This window comes from Anomaloglossus baeobatrachus, chromosome 9 (assembly GCF_048569485.1).
Source record: "Anomaloglossus baeobatrachus isolate aAnoBae1 chromosome 9, aAnoBae1.hap1, whole genome shotgun sequence".
Lineage (NCBI taxonomy): Eukaryota > Metazoa > Chordata > Amphibia > Anura > Aromobatidae > Anomaloglossus > Anomaloglossus baeobatrachus.
This window is the reverse complement of record NC_134361.1, coordinates 176,370,635-176,391,573: the sequence shown is the minus strand read 5'-3', so window position 1 is coordinate 176,391,573 and position 20,939 is coordinate 176,370,635. Positions and strand designations below refer to the sequence as shown.

General features: G+C 42.5%; 1 protein-coding gene across 6 annotated transcripts in view; it reads left to right on the top strand.

Annotated features, from left to right (window-relative positions):
• Positions 1–288: 288 nt before the first annotated feature.
• The window catches only part of F8 (coagulation factor VIII), a 216,063-nt gene continuing 195,412 nt past the window's right edge, over positions 289–20,939 (top strand). For all 6 annotated transcript variants that reach the window (XR_012725311.1, XR_012725310.1, XM_075324077.1 and 3 more), the window contains exons 1-2: positions 289–450; positions 4,177–4,280. Coding sequence is in view for 4 of the 6 variants with exons in the window: in XM_075324077.1 (XP_075180192.1) it covers positions 317–450; positions 4,177–4,280 (238 nt within the window). In the remaining 2 variants the exon portion in view is untranslated. The remainder of the gene's footprint in view (positions 451–4,176; positions 4,281–20,939) is intronic.

The window sequence follows — 20,939 nt, the reverse complement described above, 5'->3', positions numbered from 1 at the left end:
AGCCATTACGAAGCGGCTCAGTGTATTCCAACTCAGACATTAAGTTCCCTTTAAACTTTCAGAATTCATTCTTAGAATTCTTATTACGGATACTTAGGATTTATTGGTAATTTTGAAAATAAGCCAATGTCACTTTCCCCACAATAGTCATCAAAGTGAAATATAATTTAACGTCACACCCTTGGTTTCCTGCTGTGAAATTTCCTTCCTTTTCAAAGGCAGTTAACAAAAATTCAAGGAAGGGCATCTACTAATAAAAGGAACATTAAGGCACATCCAGACGTGAGACATTCTTCGGTGACAGCTTGTACCCACAATGTGGCCAGTGACCTTCCTTCTGCTGTCATTCTTATGTCACACATGTGAGGCCATCACACGCGTGTACTATATTGCTGCTGAGGAGCGGTTGTGGAATTACAGGGATGGGACGGTGTTTTCGGGAGAAGACAGGTAAATGTCATTGGGTCAATACAAAAATATGGTTGTTTTGGAAATCTCTTTTCTTTCTTGCATGTGTTTCATTTTAATCCTCACAATTTTAGTATGCTGCCAAAAGAATTGTGGGTCATAATTGATTTAAAAAACACGATCTACTCCCAAAAATCTTTTGGCCAATAGTTTTCAGCTTACCAAGTATTATTATATATTTAATTAGAATTTCTGTATTTTATGGATGGTAAAATTGAGATGCCAATCTTCTAAGTGAGCAAAAAAATTGATATCCAAAGTTTAACTTTGGCAAAGATGTTCTTACATTATGCAAACAAATATTGTTTAGATAAATGGGGAAATTCATCGTCCCCTCAAAAAGTTGCTAAATGTGTCTCAAGCGGAAGTTGAGAAAAATCTTTCGACTTTTTCTAAAAAGTGGTTGTGGTTTGGCCGAAGGGGATTTGACCTTGTGCTGCACAACAAATTGCAATGGACGCTAGAAAAATGATGTCCATTGCAGAAGAAGGTCTACCCAAGTTCATGCCGGGCATAGATGTCATTTTCTAGCACTCGTACAGGTTATAGGTTCCAAACTGGAAGATGAAACACTAGTCTTAATAAATTCCCCCAAAATATAAAAAAAAGAATGTTACCCAAGATTACTAAAGCTGCGTCTCTATATATCAAGTATTATAGATTAGTAAGAATACTTAACGTTCTAAAAACCAAAAAGACATAGAAGGGGGAGGGCCGCAAATGGTGTCTTATTTGATGGTACCAGAAAGAAATTAATAAGGCGCACTAACCTGGTGCAGTTGTGTAAAGATGTAATAAAAATGGCTGCTTCGGAACCCATGAAGATAGCGATGAAGTAGATGGAGGAAAAGGGTTAATCCATGCTGCAGAAGATCACTAAAGAACAATGGAAGTTAAAACATCTAATTTTATTGTTCTATGCATTTTGGAGTCGTACGACTCCTTCTTCAAGAACAAAATCAATAATGTACATTACCTGGAGGTTAAAACATCTGATTTTATTGTTCTACGTGTTTCAGAGTCATACGACTCTTTCTTCAGGAACAAAATCAATAATGTACATTACCTGGAGGTTAAAACATCTGATTTTATTGTTCTACGTGTTTCAGAGTCATACGACTCTTTCTTCAGGAGCAAAATCAATAATGTACATTACCTGGAGGTTAAAACATCTGATGTTATTGTTCTACATGTTTCGGAGTCGTACGACTCCTCCTTCAGGAACAAAACCAATAATGCACATTACCTAGAGGTTAAAACATCTGATTTTATTGTTCTATGCATTCTGGAGTCGTACGACTCCTCCTTCAGGAACAAAATCAATAATGTACATTACCTGGAGGTTAAAACATCTGATGTTATTGTTCAACGTGTTTCAGAGTCATACGACTCCTTCTTCAGAAACAAAATCAATAATGTACACTACCTGCAGGTTAAAAGATCTGATTATATTATTCTATGCGTTTTGGAGTCTTACGACTCCTTCTTCTGAAGCAAAATCAATAATGTACATAATCTGGAAGTTAAAACATCTGATTTTATTGTTCTACGCATATCGGAGTTGTACGACTCCTTCTTCAGGAACAAAATCAATAAAGTACATTATTGATTTTGTTACTGATGGAGTTATACGACTCAAAAATGCGTGGAACAATAAAATCAGATGTTATAACCTCCATCGATTTTCAGTGATCTTCTGGCGGCGCGGATTAACCCTTTTCCTCCATCTACTTCATCAATAAGAATACTTAAGCAGTATGTCTTACTAAGAACATCAGTTTGTTGTACAATCTTAAATATATCTGATAACAAGCGAAGCAAATTAACACTATTGCAAAATAAGAAGAAAGAATCCAGGAGAGGTTGAGATGGGTGAATAGCTAGTACCTAGTATTATTCCAGCATGGTCGCGAATAACGAACCTAATGCAAGTCAATGGGCAACCCGTGTATTTTTCTTGAAGATTTCCCAGAAAAATGTTTGAGTTCTGCATTGACTTGCATTAGGCTTTTATTCACGACGAATACTGGAATAGTACTAGGTATTCAGTATGAATAACCCGAATCCAAATATTTCACTATTCACCCATCACTAGTTGCTACCCAATAAAGCAATGTCCAAATTTGTTAAAAAGACCTCAACCTGATGAAGGACAAATGTCAAGTCTGAAACTCAATAATTCAGCTGGTTCTTGGCACTTGCCATCATCAATGTAGAACACCCGTATGGCAACGGAAGGGAAACCATGGTTAAGGCATAGCCATATGGCATTGCCAAAACGCATTGTTTTCGAGGGGGGCACTTTGGCAATTTGCTTACAATTTTTGTAATGCCACGGTCTGTCTAGATGTTATAACTTTTAATATATTAAAAGCTGTTTTTTACGTCTTCTACATTAGTTTTCCTGAATCGCTGGATCTCTGCTGCTTTTCTTGAGTATTTGGCAATGCTCCAAGAGCGAGTGTTAGGAAAATGATCGATGGGGTCTATCATCTGACAGATTCAGCACATCCATTCATTTTGTTTTTTGCTACTATAATGGAGCAGAACTTCGGACTTAGAAATTCGAATGTGAACAGAGCCCAAAAAAAATAATAATAAAATAATAATAATAATAGTTTTGGCTAGATGTTCCAAATTGCAATGCACCTTAAATATTATTATTTATTATATACATTTTATTATATAAATGGCAGTCAATTGTTGATCCAACACTTCATTGCTGACTGCATAAGGAGTATACCTGAATACCAGCATGACACTAGGAAAAACGAGAAAGTCCAGCACGACATCCAAAATATGAAACTAGTTCTTCTTTATTAATACATGTTAAAAAGGTTAAAAATTGAATACCAGCATGCCATCACAAATAATAATAATGTCATGCCTACAAAAGCTGTAATTTGGCACCAAAATAGTGGTTCTACGAAATAATGGTAGTAACAAATAATGGTATTTCCAAAAAATAATACAAACTAATAATGGCACTACCAAATAATGATACTAACAAATAATGATAGTAAAAAATAATGGTACTTCCTAAAAATAATACAAACTAATAATGGTACTACCAAATAATGGTACTACCAAATAATGGTACTACCAAACAGTGGCCACGTAACACTGACCAATTTGTTTCCTACACATTACCGCCATTCACTGCCTGAATAAAACTGTATATCAGTGTTCAGATAACGCACGTTACATGTTCATAAGTTTTAATTGTTACCTGAAGGGGTTTTCCAAGTTGACATATTGATGAGCTATTCATGAGATGGGTGGTCCGGAGCCCGGAACCGATCAGCTCTAATTATTTTTAGTAATATGGGACAGAGGAAATGGACTCAGAACATTGCAGAGTAGTGTCTCCCGAATGCTGCACTTCACCCCAATGTATGAGGTTGTACACAGCAGTCTCATACCTTAGTGGCCTCTGTCGAGTTTTGTACTTTATCTCCCATTCACAGGAGCTGTACTTGTCAGCAGACACTAAGTAAGGTACAGGGCTCTTGTGCTTCACCCAAAAATCGCTTAGTTGCGGGCCACTGCCGATGCAGATTTCAGCAGAACAGTGGAAAATGTCATCGATATATCTGTCCTGTACAACCTCTTTAAATGATATTAAATAGAGCGAGGGGGAGTAAGAACAATATTTCATGAAATAACCATGTATGTCTAAGGTTTGTGTTTTCTGATTGCATATTTCAGGACATTTTTAAAACCACCTGGTTCTAAAATCTACAAAAAAACACTTTATGTGGAATACACCGATGACACTTTTACAGAAATCAAACCACAGGATCACTGGACAGGTAGGAAGGTGGTTAACCGTATATATATTGTATGTGAGTCTGTAAAGAGGAAATACACAGAAAAAATTATATGTGTAATTAGGCTTTTTTCACATTTGTGCTATACTGTATAGCCATTGTATACAGATTAACTTTTATTGACTCAGAACTTGCATATTTTGGCATATGTTTTGTACTATTGATGACAAAGGTCAACTACAAATTATAATACCTGTGGGGTATTAGCTCTGGTAGACAATGGTAGGGATGAAGTAAAGAGGCACACACAGGTTTTCAGTCCAAAACTCAGTGTTTTGGTTTTTTTACACTGGTAGTGTGGCGCCCCTGAATACATCAGGGTGCCACAGGGTACTGCATCCTTACCCAGGGTGCAGAGCCCACCCCCCATGGTTCTAGGTGCCCAAGACCCAATGTCACTCCCACCTGCACCACAAATCCCAATCACCTCACAGCAGTCACTGCCAGACACACCAGGGAGGTGGACAAACTGGAAATGGGCCGGCCACTGGGGGGACTGAGCAGACTGTGAGAGGGAGACAGAGAAGTTAAGAAGTAGGCTCCAAAGAGAGAGGAGCTGGGAGAGTGAGCTCCTGGGGAGCTAGGGACACTGGTTGGGTCGCAAGCGGTCATCCGGGTCCGGAGGAGTCGGGGACCGGTAGAAGGGACATTGGATGAGGGTGGACGGACATAGTCTTGGAGGACTGTCGGCACCAGAAGGCCCAAAAGAACTGACCGGTACCAAGCACAACAGGGTACAGGACCCTATGTCAGGAACCAATTCAACGTCCTGGCAATTCACCTGTAAGAGAGAGGACCTCCAAAGACTTCCCTACGAGCTCAGAGGTTGAAGGCATCAACACAATGAGGGGTACAGGGGTGTATCCAGACACATTAACCCACTAAAGTCCCGTGTACCAGCCCTCAAGAGCACAGCTACACTACCAATAGTGAGCAGGGCCCCCAACAGCTTCAAGCCACGGGGACCACCAACGGACCACAAATTGTGAACTGAGGCAGGCTCTGGATCACTAAGTGACATCAGTGGGACCTTTGGACCTTTGGTACTTGGACGGGCTCCCGGCAGCGGCAGCTGTACACAGAGATTTTGGTTTACCTGCAGTGTGTGTGTCTCCTTTCTAAACCTCATCCAGCACCATGACTACCCACAGTCAGTACCCTGGTTCCCTGCACCCTGTCCTCCCAAAGCACCAACTTCCTGAGTCCGGGTCCATCCCTACCTGCGGAGGGACTGACACCTTGCTGCCCAACACCATCCCGGTACTCCCTCAAGCAGCGGCGGTACTCCCATTACCGCAACCCGTAGGTGGCATCACAAATCCCCTGTAAATACCCCGTTTCACAGATTAACGTGTCTGCCAAGCCGGGTCCTGGCCCCTCAAGCCACCACGATCCCGGATCCGACCAGCCCGACCAACTCCGGGGCGGTACGGTAGCATACAGAAAAAAACAGGTTTACATCAGATGGGTATGCAGAGCAAAAGTCCAGTTGTCAAACTGCGTAGCATAGATCCTGGACGTGCCAGTCCATTCATGTATGTGATTCCCACAAAAACCTGTTTCAGCTTTCCAGGCCAAACAACCATCACACTGAGAAGTTAGGTTTGCCTATTTATGCTGTTTTACTCCTGCAGCTATGGAACTCGGGCATTATCCCCAAAACGTGGACTAGCAGAGAAGGTCCAGGCCAGGGTTTGACCTCTTTCCTACTGGTCATCAGTGCGAGAGACAATTGTTAGGAGGTATATACAGTGCCTTGCGAATGTATTCGGCCCCCTTGAATTTTTCAACTTTTCCCCACATTTCAGGCTTCAAACATAAAGATAAAAATTTTAATGTTATGGTGAAGAATCAAAAAGTGGGACACAATTGTGAAATTGAATGAAATTTATTGCTTATTTTTAGCTTTTGTAAAAAAGAATAAACTGAAAATTGGGGCGTGCAATATTATTCGTCCCCTTTACTTTCAGTGCAGCAAACTCACTCCAGAGGTTCATTGAGGATCTCTGAATGATCCAATGTTGTCCTAAATGACTGATGATGATAAATATAATCCACCTGTGTGTAATCTAATCTCTGTATAAATGCACCTGCTCTGTGATAGTCTCAGTGTTCTGTTTAAAGCACAGAGAGCATCATGAAGACCAAGGAACACAACAGGCAGGTCTGTGATACTTTTGTGGAAAAGTTTAAAGCCAGATTTGGTTACAAAAAGATTTTCACAACTTTAAACATCCCAAGGAGCACTGTGCAAGTGATTATATTGAAATGGAAGGAGTATCATACCACTGCAAATCTACCAAGACCCGGCCGTTCATCCAAACTTTCATCTCACACAAGGAGAAGACTGATCAGAGATGCAGCCAAGAGGCCCATGATCACTCTGGATGAACTGCATAGATCTACAGCTGAGGTGGGAGAGTCTATCCATAGGACAACAATCAGTCATACACAGCACATATCTGGCCTTTATGGAAAAGTGGCAAGAAGAGAGCCATTTCTTAAAGATATCCATAAAAAGTGTCATTTAAAGTTTGGCACAAGCCACCTGGGAGACACCAAACATGTGGAAGAAGGTGCTCTGGTCAGATGAAACCAAAATCGAACTTTTTGGGCACAATGCCAAACGATATGTTTGGCATAAAAGCAACACAGCTCATCACCCTGAACACACCATACCCACTGTCAAACATGGTGGTGGCAGCATCATGGTTTCGGCCTGCTTTTCTTCAGCAGGGACAGGGAAGATGGTTAAAATTGATGGGAAGATTGATGGAGCCAAATACAGGACTATTCTTGAAGAAAACCTGTTGGAGCCTGCAAAAGACCTGAGACTGGGACGGAGATTTGTCTTTCAACAAAACAATGATCCCAAACATAAAGCAAAATATACAATGGAATGGTTCACAAACAAACGTATCCAGGTGTTAGAATGGCCAAGTCACAGTCCAGACCTGAATCCAATCGAGAATCTGTGGAAAGAGCTGAAAACTGCTGTTCACAAACACTCTCCATCCAACCTCACTGAGCTCCAGCTGTTTGCAAAGGAAGAATGGGCAAGAATTTCAGTCTCTCGATGTGTAAAACTGATAGAGACATACCCCAAGCGACTTGCAGCTATAATCGCAGAAAAAGGTGGCGCTGCAAAGTATTAACTTAAAGGGGCCGAATAATATTGCACGCCCCAATTTTCAGTTTATTATTTTTTATAAAAGTTTTTAATGAGCAATAAATTTCGTTCATCTTCACAATTGGGTCCCACTTGTTGTTGATTCTTCATCATAAAATTCAATTTTTTTATCTTTATGTTTGAAGCCTGAAATGTGGGAAAATTCAAAGGGGCCGAATACTTTCGCAAGGCACTGTAGCTCCCTTCTACCACCATACCCTTTACTACGTCACAGGAATGTCTCTTTTACTACAAAGCAGGCACCACTACTTCTACACATTTAAACTGTGCTATTTGTAGCTTTCATATTTGCTGTGGTACTTCAAGGAGATGATACCAGTAACGCCAAGATGTATTCTATCTCCAGTGCTTTGTATGACAGACACAATTCCGCATGGCATAAAACCATTCTTAGAAGGAACATGTTTTTTAAGGATCCAATGTAAGCATTTATGACAGTAAACACATCCAGGATTATACAAATCATGGCGTTTTGTTCCTTATGGCTTCTTTTGGGTTATATGTCATGTTTAGTTACAGTTTATTACATACAACAATGAGCTAAAATATACGCAACTCAATTTGTACTTTATTCTATTCACATTATTTTCCCCTCTTACCAGTGTCAGATGTCTAATAGGGTAAATATATACAATTCACAGAATAAACCATCCAATTAAAAAAAAACACTAGTAATGTAGTTTTTTCTCTCACATATTAAAGAGCTATGTTCTTATGTCATTTTTTATTGATAAAAGGTGGTTGATTATATCAAAGAGGAAAACTTGAATTTTGCCTGATCCTTTTATCTCCAGTCGAGGCTTAAAAAAATCATACCTCAACCAAAAACTGCCCAACTTTTGAGAATGTACATTACTAATCTAATACACTATATTGTACCTTGGGGTACTCCTGTATATAAAAGAGAAAACCACCTAAGTGCACTGATAGAATAATATAGTGTGAAAAGCCCTTATTACAAAGCTTAAGAACCATGCATCACAGCAGCACATGTAAGGAAGGGGACTGGGTGCTGTTGCGTTACCTCCCTTGAAAACAAGAAATTATTGTTTTGTCATGTAGCATAATGGTAATTGTATACTATGCCTTTTGCAAATATTGTATTATCTGAACAGTGACGTAAGGTGTGATATACCCTGTGTCATTAGTATTAGAGATGAGTGAACGTGAGGTTCAAGTTTGAAAACCGACTTCCATAAAGCAAAGATTAGGTTCAAAGTTTGAGTGAGTCTCGAGTGCAAACCACTCAAGCGATCAGCGCTGTGGTCGGATATGAGTGATGCTCAGCCCTGTGCAAGTCACGGGCAGTGTTTGAACAACTCGTCCGGGGGGTAAAATCAGCATGATCAGATGAAGTGTGCACAGTCACACACACAAAAAAAATAATTTGAAAGTACTCTGTTTATGGCTGGCTCCATGTGGGGGGGGAGACACAAACTGCCCAATTACTGACTTCCATTATTGAGTTTCGGATCAAGTCAGAGTCACAAACCGTACTTTAGCTAAGGGTCGAATGTGCCCTCCGAACTCCCACTGAACTTCCAAAGGTTCACTCATCTCTAATTTGTATGGTAATGTGATGTATTGTGATGTGCTCCTGTGTAATGTATAATGTATAGCAGTATTCTATGTGGTTACCAGACTATGGGTAAAGAAATAGTTAAGTGTTGGGACCAGCCCACAATGGGAGGGGTTAACTGATAGGGAAAGAGACGATTCCTTCTCGATAGATAGTTAGTAAAGACCCAGTGCATGACAGAAACGGATGTTTAGTCTGTAGGGCGTCAAGGCCAGATGCAGTGAGTGATTTGTGGCTGGACTGAGATAGCGTGATTCTGGTGTGCTGACTAAGACATGTAACGCAAAACAACACTGAGACTAGAGACCAAACTCCTTACGAAGTGGCCCCAGTCAGAAGGGTCCGGAGAATGGGGCAAGGGTGAATATTCATTCTCTTAATTAGCCAGCGCTTGGAGCAACACAAGGGGATAATAAAAATGATTTATCCTCACATGGGACTGAACAAGCCCTATTTCAGGATACTGTTAATTTGAGTATGCAACTAGGGCTTATTTTTGGAGTAGAGCTTATATTTCAAGCCTACTCCAAAAAGGCCTAAAAATCCTGCTAGGACTGATTTTCAAGAAAACCAGGTAACAGGAGATGAAGAGTTAAGATCCACTTTGCTGGTGGACAAGATGCACAGCATGTGAAGAGGACTAGCTAGGTAAGTATATTCCAAGTAATTTATTAGGTCTACTCGTATTGAAGTATACATTTATGTTTCAGTACAGAAACTAGCCCTAATAATGTACTTTGAATATACTTACCTGGCTTGTCCTCTTCGCATCCTTGTCCACCGGTATCCACATCTTTGAGTGTGTTCCTGGATTGTGGATACACAACTCCCGCCAGGTGAGCACTCACCGATTCAGCACTACTGATTTTCTCACACTTGTCACTCTTGCACTTGTCTTTCCTTTAGTGTCTAGTATAACACATATAATAATAGGGTAGCATGGTGGCTCATTGGTTAGCACTGCAGTCTTGCAGAACTGGGGTCCTGGGTTCAAATTCCACCAAGAACAACATCTGCAGGGAGTTTGTATGTTCTCCCTGTGTTTGTGTGCTTTTCCTCCCACACTCCAAAGACATATTGATAGGGAAGTTAAATTTTGAGCCCCAGTAGGGACAGTGATGATGTCTGTAAAGCGTGGTGCTATATAAGTGAATAAATATTAGTCGAAGAAGCCAGCACAAGACAGTATGTGACCGACTCAAGATTCTTAGACACCATTTGATTGGCTGTAGAGGTAACTTGATTCCAGAATGCATGCGGGCTGCATAGCTGTGAGTGTGGAGAGGTGTGGCCAATACAGGAAGTGAGTATAGCGATATTTTTTATTACTTGCCTTTGGGCCCATTTAGAAAAACTTTTAAAGTAGGGAAGTATCCTATGATGGGACATAACTAATACCACTTGAATAGTTTGTCTGTTAAAAGTAAAAGTTTTTCTTAAATATGCTTGAAATATACTTGTTTTTTACTCGGATGTGTTTCTGTCAAACAAACCACAGCTGACATTTGCCTATTTACAAGGTGAAAAACAATGGCACAACTTTTATTTTTTTATCACCAATACCATTAATATTAAATGTGACTAACCTCTGACGTGTATACAGTAAAGTGAAAATAAAAATAAAATATGAAAGAGGAACTTGTCCGCGCAGACAACTACACACCCCTCACAAAAAATCGGGTCTGCAAAAAAACTACAAACCGCCATCCTGTTTCACAACATCCTTAGACGAACGTGTTGAATTTAGATACAGATATTAAGAGGAAAAAAGAGGAAGAGTGTAAGGTCTTTAATGCCACCTATTAGAGGTAACAATCCTAGAAGTCAATAGTTACAATTTCAAGAGGACCTTTCACCAATTTTTTCATGTTGAACTGGACACAAGATATGTGTAACTGCAGAGTGGAATAAAACTATTTTCTTGTTGTGGCGATATTAGTTATTAAAGCATTTGGTACCTAATGAGTTAATTTTTGCTCCTACAAGTGGGTGTTATCAGGTAGCTTTCACTGGAGGCGTGTACTTCTTCCCTTTATGATGTTGCTCAATCATAGAGGAGTATAGTTGGCATTCACACTATCAAAGTGCTGGTAGACGGGATATGCAATCCCCTAAATCATCAATAGAGAAGTTCCCAACACACTTTGGTTGAAGATGGAAAAAGTTGAGTTTTTATTCTACAAACAGAATAGAATAAAAACCTCAACTTTTTGTATCAGAGTGTGCGGTGACCTTCTCTATTGTTGCCCAGTCATAGATAGACAGCAACACTCAGGCAAAAGAACACAAGCCCACAATAGCTTAGAGAACGTTTCTCAGTGTGTGAGATGTAATGATACAGCTCTGATCTCCTGGTCTAACCTCCTGCATGATTAGAATTGATGGGAGCAGAGCACAGAAGACTAATATTTCAGATAAAGCCCTAGCAGTATCGCATTACAAACCTTTCTATTAGTTCTCTTACTTTCATAGCACTGTCACATGGTGAACAGTCCTCTTTAGGCTATGTGTGCACGTTGCATATTTACATGCAGTTACGCTGCGATCTGCATCGCAGTGTAACTGCATGCGTCCTGCGTCCCCAGCATAATCTATGAAGATTATGCAGGAGCCGTGCGCACGTGGCGTATTAAAGCGCAGCGCTTCGGCTGCTGCCCGAAGCACACGTTCTAAGAAGTGACATGTCACTTCTTTTGTGCGTATTGGGTCTCTCTCTCTCTCTGTCTGTCGGTCTCTGTGTCTCCCTGTCGGTTGGTCTCTCTCTCTCTCTGTCGGTCTATCCCTCTCCCCCCTCTCTCATACTCACCGATCAGCTGCACGGCGTTCACACTGTTCCGGCGGCTTCTCCTGCTTTTGAAAATGCCGGCCGCCCATTATTCAATCTCGTATACCCTGCTTCCCCCGCCCACTGGCGCCTATGATTGGTTGCAGTCAGACACGCCCCCATGCTGAGTGACAGCTGTCTCACTGCAACCAATCACAGCCTCCGGTGGGCAGTTCTATGTAGTGCAGTAAAATAAATAAATAATTAAAAAAAAACGGCGTACGGTCCCCGTCAATTTTGATACCAGCCAGGGTAAAGCCACACGGCTGAAGGCTGGTATTCTCAGGATGGGGAGCCCCACGTTATGGGGAGCCCCCCAGCCTAAAAATATCAGCCAGCAGCCACCCGGAATTGCCGCATGGATTAGATGCGACAGTCCCGGGACTGTACCCGGCTCATCCAGAACTGCCCTGGTGCGGTGGCAATCTGGGTAATAAGGAGTTAATGGCAGCAGCCCATAGCTGCCACTAAGTCCTAGTTAATCGTTGCAGGTGTATGAGACACCCCCAATGATTAACCTGGTGAAAGTAAATAAACACATACACCCGAAAAATCCTTCATTTGAAATAAAAGACAAAAAACACCCTCTTTCACCACTTTATTAAAATTCCCAAATACACCTCCAGGTCCGACGTAATCCACGAGGTCCCGCGACACATCCAGCTCTGCTACATGAAGCTGACCGGAGCGGCAGTACAACACCGCCGCTCCTGTCCGCTCCACGCAGCAACTGAAGGTAGTTGCGCTGTCAGCGGGGACGTCACTGAGGTAATGCCGGTGTGTGTGCGGTGATGAGGGCAGGTGAGGGCAGGTGAGTCCTTCACCTGTGACTGCAAATCAAATCGCGGCACACGCACAGAGCCGCGCGATCACAATGAAGTCGGGTGAAGTTCACCCGAGTTCATTCTGATCGCGCGGCTGTCTCCCGCAGCAAGCCATGTGCTCTTTTTGACATTCCGGTCCCAGTCAGCTCTGCTGCAAGTCTATGGGGATGCTACAGAGCCGAGTGGGACTGCACTGTCAAAAATGTGCGCTCTGGATGCTTTTCCCATGGCAGAGCAAGCATCCAGAATGCATGAATTCTGCAGGAATGTGCGCACGTTGCGTTCTGCCAAAAGCTTTTCGGCTGCGTTCTGAGACGCACATGCAGTGACTATTTTACGCTGCGTAATAGAACGCAACGTGCGCACATAGCCTTAAAGTGAACTTGTCAGGTGCAATATGCACCCAGAACCACAAGCAGTTCTGGGTGCATATTGCTAATCCCTGCCTAACTGTCACTGTATACACTAACATAGGTAAAGAGATCTTTAGAAAAACTATTTCTAAATATCTTTTACCGTATGCTAATGAGCGAGGGCACTAACCTCCTGGGCGTTAGGTCCCCAGCCAGTCGCCCCATTAGCATGTTAGTACGCCCCTGTGGGCGTGCTATCATGCTAATGAATACGCAGCATCACAGAATGATCTCACTCACCTCTCCGCCGCCATCGCTGCACGATGCTGGATTTCGGCTCAGTGCGCATGACCCCGGAGTTTGGGTCATGCGCACTATGAAGCCAGGTGAACACGTCACGGCTTCAAACTGAAGTAGTGTGCATGACCCAAACTCCGGGGTCATGCGGGCTGAGCCGAAATCCCCCGTCGGACGGAGAGGTGAGTGGGATCATCCTCTGACGCTGCACATTCATTAAAGGGAACCAAACACCAGGATTTTCGTATATAACCTAAAGCCAGTGCTATACTGGCACTATCAGGCTGATTCTATACATACCTGTGGTGGTTAGCTCAGATGTTTAGGTTTTGAAATCCAAGAAAGTGAAGTTTGTAAAATGAGCAGCTTCTTGAGTGGCAGTTGCACTGGAGCAGATCATATATTCATAGTTATCTCCTCCCCCTGTTAGAATTAGCATATGCATTATACAAACAACTCACTGTTTGTGGAAGGACCTGTGGTGAGGTCACATCCGAGTTAACCTCCACAGGTATGTATAGAATCAGCCTGATAGTGCCAGTATAGCACTGGCTTTAGGTTATATGCGAAAATCCTGGTGATTGGTTCCCTTTAACATGTTAGTACGCCCACAGGGACGTACTAACATGCTAATGGGGGCGACTGGCCGGGGAACAGTCCCACGCTCATTAGCATACGGTAAAAGATCTTTAGAAATACTTTTTCTAAAGATCTCTTTATCTATTCCAACAGATACAGGAACAGTTAGGCAGGGATTAGCAATATGCATCCAGAACTGCTCATGGTCCTGGGTGCATATTGCACATGACAGGTTCCCTTTAAAGGGACTTTAACTCACTCTGTGCTGACCATGTGTTACTGATCAGCAAGTCGTCCTCCTCCAGGGGAAGGACCACCATCTCTGTGCTGTGTACATACTTACATTCATTTAATCAACTCATTCTTCCTTTCTCTTGAAGTCTGGTCTCCCCAGGATTTGAGCTCCCAACCTGTAGCATTGGAGGCAGCAGCCATAGATGTGAGCCACAGGCTGCATTGTCAAGCATAGACATTTCTGTACTTGAATGTGCATTATATTGTTGTTCTTCTAAAAACACATTGCACTGGTACATATACATATATCTTTTTATACCAGTGCATTTCTACACTGTGTGCAGAATTATTAGGCAAATGAGTATTTTGATCCCATGATACTTTTTAAATATGTTGTCCTTCTCCAAGCTGTATAGGCTGAGAGCCAACTACCAATCAAGTAAATCAGGTGATGTGCATCTCTGTAATGAGGAGGGGTGCGGTGTAATGACATCAGCACCCTATATAAGGTGTGCTTAATTATTAGGCAACTTCCTTTGCTTTGGCAAAATGGGTCAGAAGAGAGATTTGACGGGCTCTGAAAAGTCCAAAATTGTGAGATGTCTTGCAGAGGGATGCAGCAGTCTTGAAATTGCCAAACTTTTGAAGCGTGATCACCGAACAATCAAGCGTTTCATGGCAAATAGCCAACAGGGTCGCAAGAAGCGTGTTGGGCAAAAAAGGAGCAAAATAACTGCACATGAATTGAGGAAAATCAAGCGTGAAGCTGCCAAGATGCCATTTGCCACCAGTTTGGCCATATTTCAGAGCTGCAACATTACTGAAGCACAAGCACAAAAAAAAAAAAAGCACAAGGTGTGCCATACTCAGGGACATAGCCAAGGTAAGGAAGGCTGAAAAAATGACCCCCTTTGAACAAGAAACGTAAGATAAAGCGTCAAGACTGGGCCAAGAAATATCTTAAGACTGTTTTTCAAAGGTTTTATGGACTGATGAAATGAGAGTGACTCTTGATGGGCCAGAGGCTGGATCAATAAAGGGCAGAGAGCTCCACTCCGACTCAGACGCCAGCAAGGTGGAGGTGGGGTACAAGAATGGGCTGGTATCATCAAAGATGAACTTGTGGGACCTTTTCGGGTTGAGGATGGAGTGAAGCTCAACTCCCAGACCTACTGCCAGTTTCTGGAAGATAACTTCTTCAAGCAGTGGTACAGGAAGAAGTTGGTATCGTTCAAGAAAAACATGATTTTCATGCAGGACAATGTTCCATCACATGCATCCAACTACTCCACAGCGTGGCTGGTCAGTAAAGATCTAAAAGATGAAAAAATAATGACATGACCCCCTTGTTCACCTGATCTGAACCCCATAGAGAACCTGTGGTCCCTCATAAAATGTAAGATCCACAGGGAGGGAAAACAGTACACCTCTCGGAACATTGTCTGGAGGCTGTGGTGGCTGCTGCACACAATGTTGATGGTAAACAGATCAAGCAACTGACAGAATCTATGGATGGTAGGCTGTTGAGTGTCATCATAAAGAAAGGTGGCTATATTGGACACTAATTTTTTGGTGTTTTGTTTTTGCATGTCAGAAATGTTTATTTCTAAATTTTGTGCAGTTATATTGGTTTACCTGGTGAAAATAAACAAGCGAAATGGGAATATATTTGTTTTTTTATTAAGTTGCCTAATAATTCTGCACAATAATAGTTACCTGCACAAACAGATATCCTCCTAAGATAGCCAAATCTAAGAAAACCCAACTCCAACTTCCAAAAATATTAGGCTTTGATATTTGAGTCTTTTGGGTTGATTGAGAACATAGTTGTTGATCAATAATAAAAAAAAATCCTCTAAGGCTACTTTCACACATCAGTTTTCTGTATTCAGGCACAGTCCTTTTTTTTGCCGTATCCAACGTTTCCGGTTTTGTTGTGCAAACCGGAGCAAAACGGACCCACCGGATCCGTTTTTTAGCGGATCCGTTTAGGACGGATCCGTTAAAAAACGGATCCGGTGGGTCCGGTTTGCATCCGTTTTGCATCCGTTATGTCCGTTTTTTGACGGATCCGTTTTTTAAACACTAAACAAACAATTAACGAGTTCCGTATTCTGATTGGCTATTGGGAACATATAGTATATATACAGTATTTTGAAGCATATATGACAGAATGAAGACAGAGGCAAGCAGAAACCATGGATGCTATTCTTGCAAATTACACAAAGATCGCTGCAGATTTTATATTTGAGGCAAATCGCTTGGCTATCATCGTCAGAGAAAAGGAGCGACAGCGACTGAGGCGTCAGCGACATCGACGCTTTTGGATCCATCCCCTGACTGCACAGAGACTGACACGTGGGGTGTTTTCAACCCTATACCTGGAGCTCCGTGGAAACCATGAAAAATTCACAAGCTATGTCCGGATGTCAGTGATTAATTTTGACGTCCTCCTTGGCCTTGTTGCGGACAACATCCGTAAAACGGACACCTACAGCCGGTTCTCCATAACACCCGAGGAGCGTTTGCTGGTTACGCTTAGGTAAGTTTTTTTTTTTTAAATTGTATCCTCCTGTAAATTGACTTTTAACTGTAATGTGTTTGCTATTATTTTTTTATAATTATTGTCTTTCCTTTACAGATTCCTTGCAACTGGAGAGTCGCTTTCATCCCTCCACTACCAGTTTCGACTAGGAATTTCCACCATCTCGGGAATCATTAGAGACACTTGCCAAGCCTTGTGGGATTGCCTCCATGATGATTTCATCCCCCAGCCCACCAGGGACAGATGGCTTGCAATTGCTGAACAATACTATAACATTTGTCAGTTTCCAAATTGCCTTGGCTCAGTGGACGGCAAACATATAAGAATTGTGAAACCAGCTGCTTCGGGGTCAGAATACTACAATTATAAAAAGTATTTCTCAATTGTCCTAATGGCAATAACGGATGCGGACTACAAATTCATCTCAGTGGACATTGGCGCATATGGGAGATCCAATGACTCTCAGGTCTTCAAAATGTCCCCAATGGGGCGGCGAATCTATGGGAATACTTTTGATTTCCCTCCTGCAAGACCTCTTCCTGGCACATGTGAGCCCCCAATGCCCTTTGTTTTTGTGGCCGACGAAGCCTTTCAACTCTCCCAACATCTATTGAAGCCATATGCAAGCCGTGGATTGACGCAAACCCAAAAAATATACAATTACAGATTATCCAGAGCCAGAAGAATGGTGGAATGCTCCTTTGGGATACTAACCAGCAAATGGCGAGTGTTGTTAACAGCCATTAATTTAAACATTGAAACTGTGGATGAAATTGTGAAAGCATGTGTGGTACTGCACAATTTTGTTTTAACAAAGGAACCTTTGTCCTTGGATGACCAGAGTTTGGAATCCACCACTTTGTCTGACTACACCAGTCCTGGATTTAGGAGTAGTGTTGCCTGTTCCACAATCCGTGACAAATATGCTGACTATTTTGTGTCCCCAGAAGGTAGAGTAGATTGGCAAGATCAAATGGTGTAAGATCTTTGTTTAGTTTTATAACAAATAAAAATAGTTAAAAATAAATTAAAAAATATCTTGTTAACTTTGTTAATTTTAATCTTTCACTCGCTTTAAAAATTTGTAATTTTTTCACCGTCAAATTACAACATGTTATGTTTTTGTATTACCTTTTTATTTACTTAACTTGCAAAATAATATTCACCCCCAAAAAAAACAAGAACAAATAAATACTTTTCAACAAAAAACTTTTATTTTTATTACAAACATAAGTTATAAATTGGTATATCTGGGGCTTGGGGTGGAGATAGTACTGGAGGGGCTGACAGGTGGGAACACACGCACAGTTGGAGTATTGAGGGTGGAAAGTGGTGTTGGTGGTGGTGGTGGGGAAGTAACAGAAGGTGAAGGTGTGGTTGAGAAACCAAGAGGGAAACCAGGAGATGGGATGGGATTTGGTAAGGATTGAGGGGTGGAGTGGAGGGATTGGGAGACAGAAGAGGTGGCGGGTGAATTAGTGGCTTGAGTTGGGGTCATGACGGGTGTGGAAGGCGAGATGTGGTAGTGGGTAGGAAGTGTAGGGGCAGATGTGGTTGGGAGCTGGTACTGGGCCGCAGGCTGGTACTGGGCAGCAGGCTGGTACTGGGCAGCAGGCTGGTACTGGGCAGCAGGCTGGTACTGGGCAGCAGAGGGAGTAGGGACAATGGCTGGAGGGGGGGCAGGTGCTGGAGGAGGGGTGGGTGGAGGTGGTTGGGAGTCAACCTGCGCCAGAGCCTGCCGTGTGGCTTGCATTACATGCATCTGCTGGTCAAGAGATAGCTTTTCCATGCGCTCTAGTACGGCTTGAAAAAAACAATGATTGGGTGATTTACTTGCATCTAAATGCAGCCTGTCCAGACGCGTGCACAATTCGTGTGTATTTTTTTCCATATTGGCATTTATGAAGCTAAAAGATGCACGATTTTGTTCTGATAATAATTGAATGGCGTTCTGGAAGGCTGCATTTAGATGCAAGAACTCGGGCGCATAGCTCTTTTCCTGACCCCTATGACGCTGACGCCCAGAACCCAAAGGTGTTCTACTGAGGGCAGCAGTGTCAGAGGGGTGGGGTAGGGGAAAAGCTATCTCATCACCAGCAGCTTCAGGTAATGAAGTCTCACGGGAAGCTCCAGCGCAGGTGGATGGGACAGATGTAGATGGAAGGGAAGGTTCAGATGGGTGGGGTCTGTGCGTGTGTTCACCAGTGGCGGACTGTTCAGGGATCGCTCCTGTCGGGTTCGATGCAGGCTCCTGAGTGCTGCAGACGGTGCTGGTAAAAAGAGGAAAAACAAAATAATAATTAATTTAATTGCTATACAGTGCCACAGAAAAAAAAAAAAGGCAAAAAAAAACAGACATAAAATATTATACTTTGTACATATTTTGGGGAATATTTACCTTCTGCACACCATAGTTGTCCGGAGGAACGACAACGCTCTAAAGTAACGGTACTTCGATCTGCGTCCTCCGGATCCACTCGGGGCCTGCATCTCTTGATTTAACTCCTTTTTGAAGCGATCCCTGATAGACCGCCACCGCTTTTGTAGTTTGTCACCTGAAAGTGGAAAACACAAAGTGGTTAGTATACAACACATTACATCCTGCAGCATAACCTACTGAACAGTGAATACTTACGCTGTTTCTTCTGGCCACGAGAATTGAGCTCCCCCCAACCTTCTACCGCTGCGTGGCATACCTCGTCCCAGAGTCGACGGGTTACGATAGTATCAGCGTGGCGGCGGTCAGCCATGTTCCACAGCGGCTCCCTCTCTCTAACTTCATCGATGAGGAGGTCGATGTTGATAAAGCCGGCCTCCTCACCGTCAGAATCGGGAGCACGCTGTGATGCCTGTTCAAAGAAAGAAAAAAGAAATTAAAAAAAAAAATAGACAAAAAATCACACTGACATGAAAAAAAAAACCAAAAAAAAAAACTTACAGTATGACCACCGCCACCTCGACGACGACCCTGGGACGGTCTTGGGGGAGCTCTATCGTGAGCCCTAGAAGTTGAAGCCTTTAGTGAATAAAAAAAAAAAAACATTATTTACTTGTGTTTGGTGTGCTGTGGTAAACAATTCCTGTATGAAACTTACACTCTGACCGCCCGCTCCGTGTATTTCTCCACCCCTTCCGTCATCTTCTGGCAGCATCTCCTGTGATGTTTCGGCCACCTGTGTAAATGTCGTTTATTTAAAATATTTTTGTTTTTTTTAAAAAGAAAAAAAAAAAAACAAAATACCTCAGTTTGTGAACCGAAGGGCGGGCTACCAGAAGACGACATATTTTATTACAGGCCACGCACACCAACTTGATGGGCCAAACTTTTCCGTCAAAACTGCACCTGCAAAAAAAGAAAAAAAAATGTCTAAGTACATGTACGCAGCTCACAGCAGTGATCTGTGGACAGTACTGTGGACATTACCTCTGGAACACTGTCCTCCAAATTCGCACTGACTGCAAACGGACACAGGAACTGGCTGTCCTCAAATTTTCAAACAAAACTGCACCTGCAAAAAAAGAAAAAAAAATGTCTAAGTACATGTACGCAGCTCACAGCAGTGATCTGTGGACAGTACTGTGGACATTACCTCTGGAACACTGTCCTCCAAATTCGCACTGACTGCAAACGGACACAGGAACTGGCTGTCCTCAAATTTTCAAACAAAACTGCACCTGCAAAAAAAGAAAAAAAAATGTCTAAGTACATGTACGCAGCTCACAGCAGTGATCTGTGGACAGTACTGTGGACATACCTCTTCCCTGGAGCACTGGACTGGAGGACAGCAGAAGTTGAAGTCAGGAACCAACGGCAGGAAGTGTGTAGAATGTGCTGGATCCTTTTATAAGTTTTGTGATGATGAAAAAAAAAATTTGCGCATGCTCTGTTTACCAAACCGGATGCGGTCACCGCATCCGGTTTAAACCGCATTGCGCCGGATCCGGCATGCATAGACACCCATTGTATACAATGCCGTATTGCGCCGGATCCGGCAGAATGCGGTTTTTTTAAGGGGACAAAAAACGTTACATGATACGTTCTATCCGGCCGCCGCATTCAATTATTTTGCCGCATCCGGAAAAAAACGGATGCAACGCAAAGCCATCCGGTACAATCCGGCAACAATGCAAGTCTATGGGGAAAAAAAGGATGCGGTACCGGATCCGTTTTACCCGTTTTTTTCCGGATTGAACCTGATGGCAAAAAACTGATGTG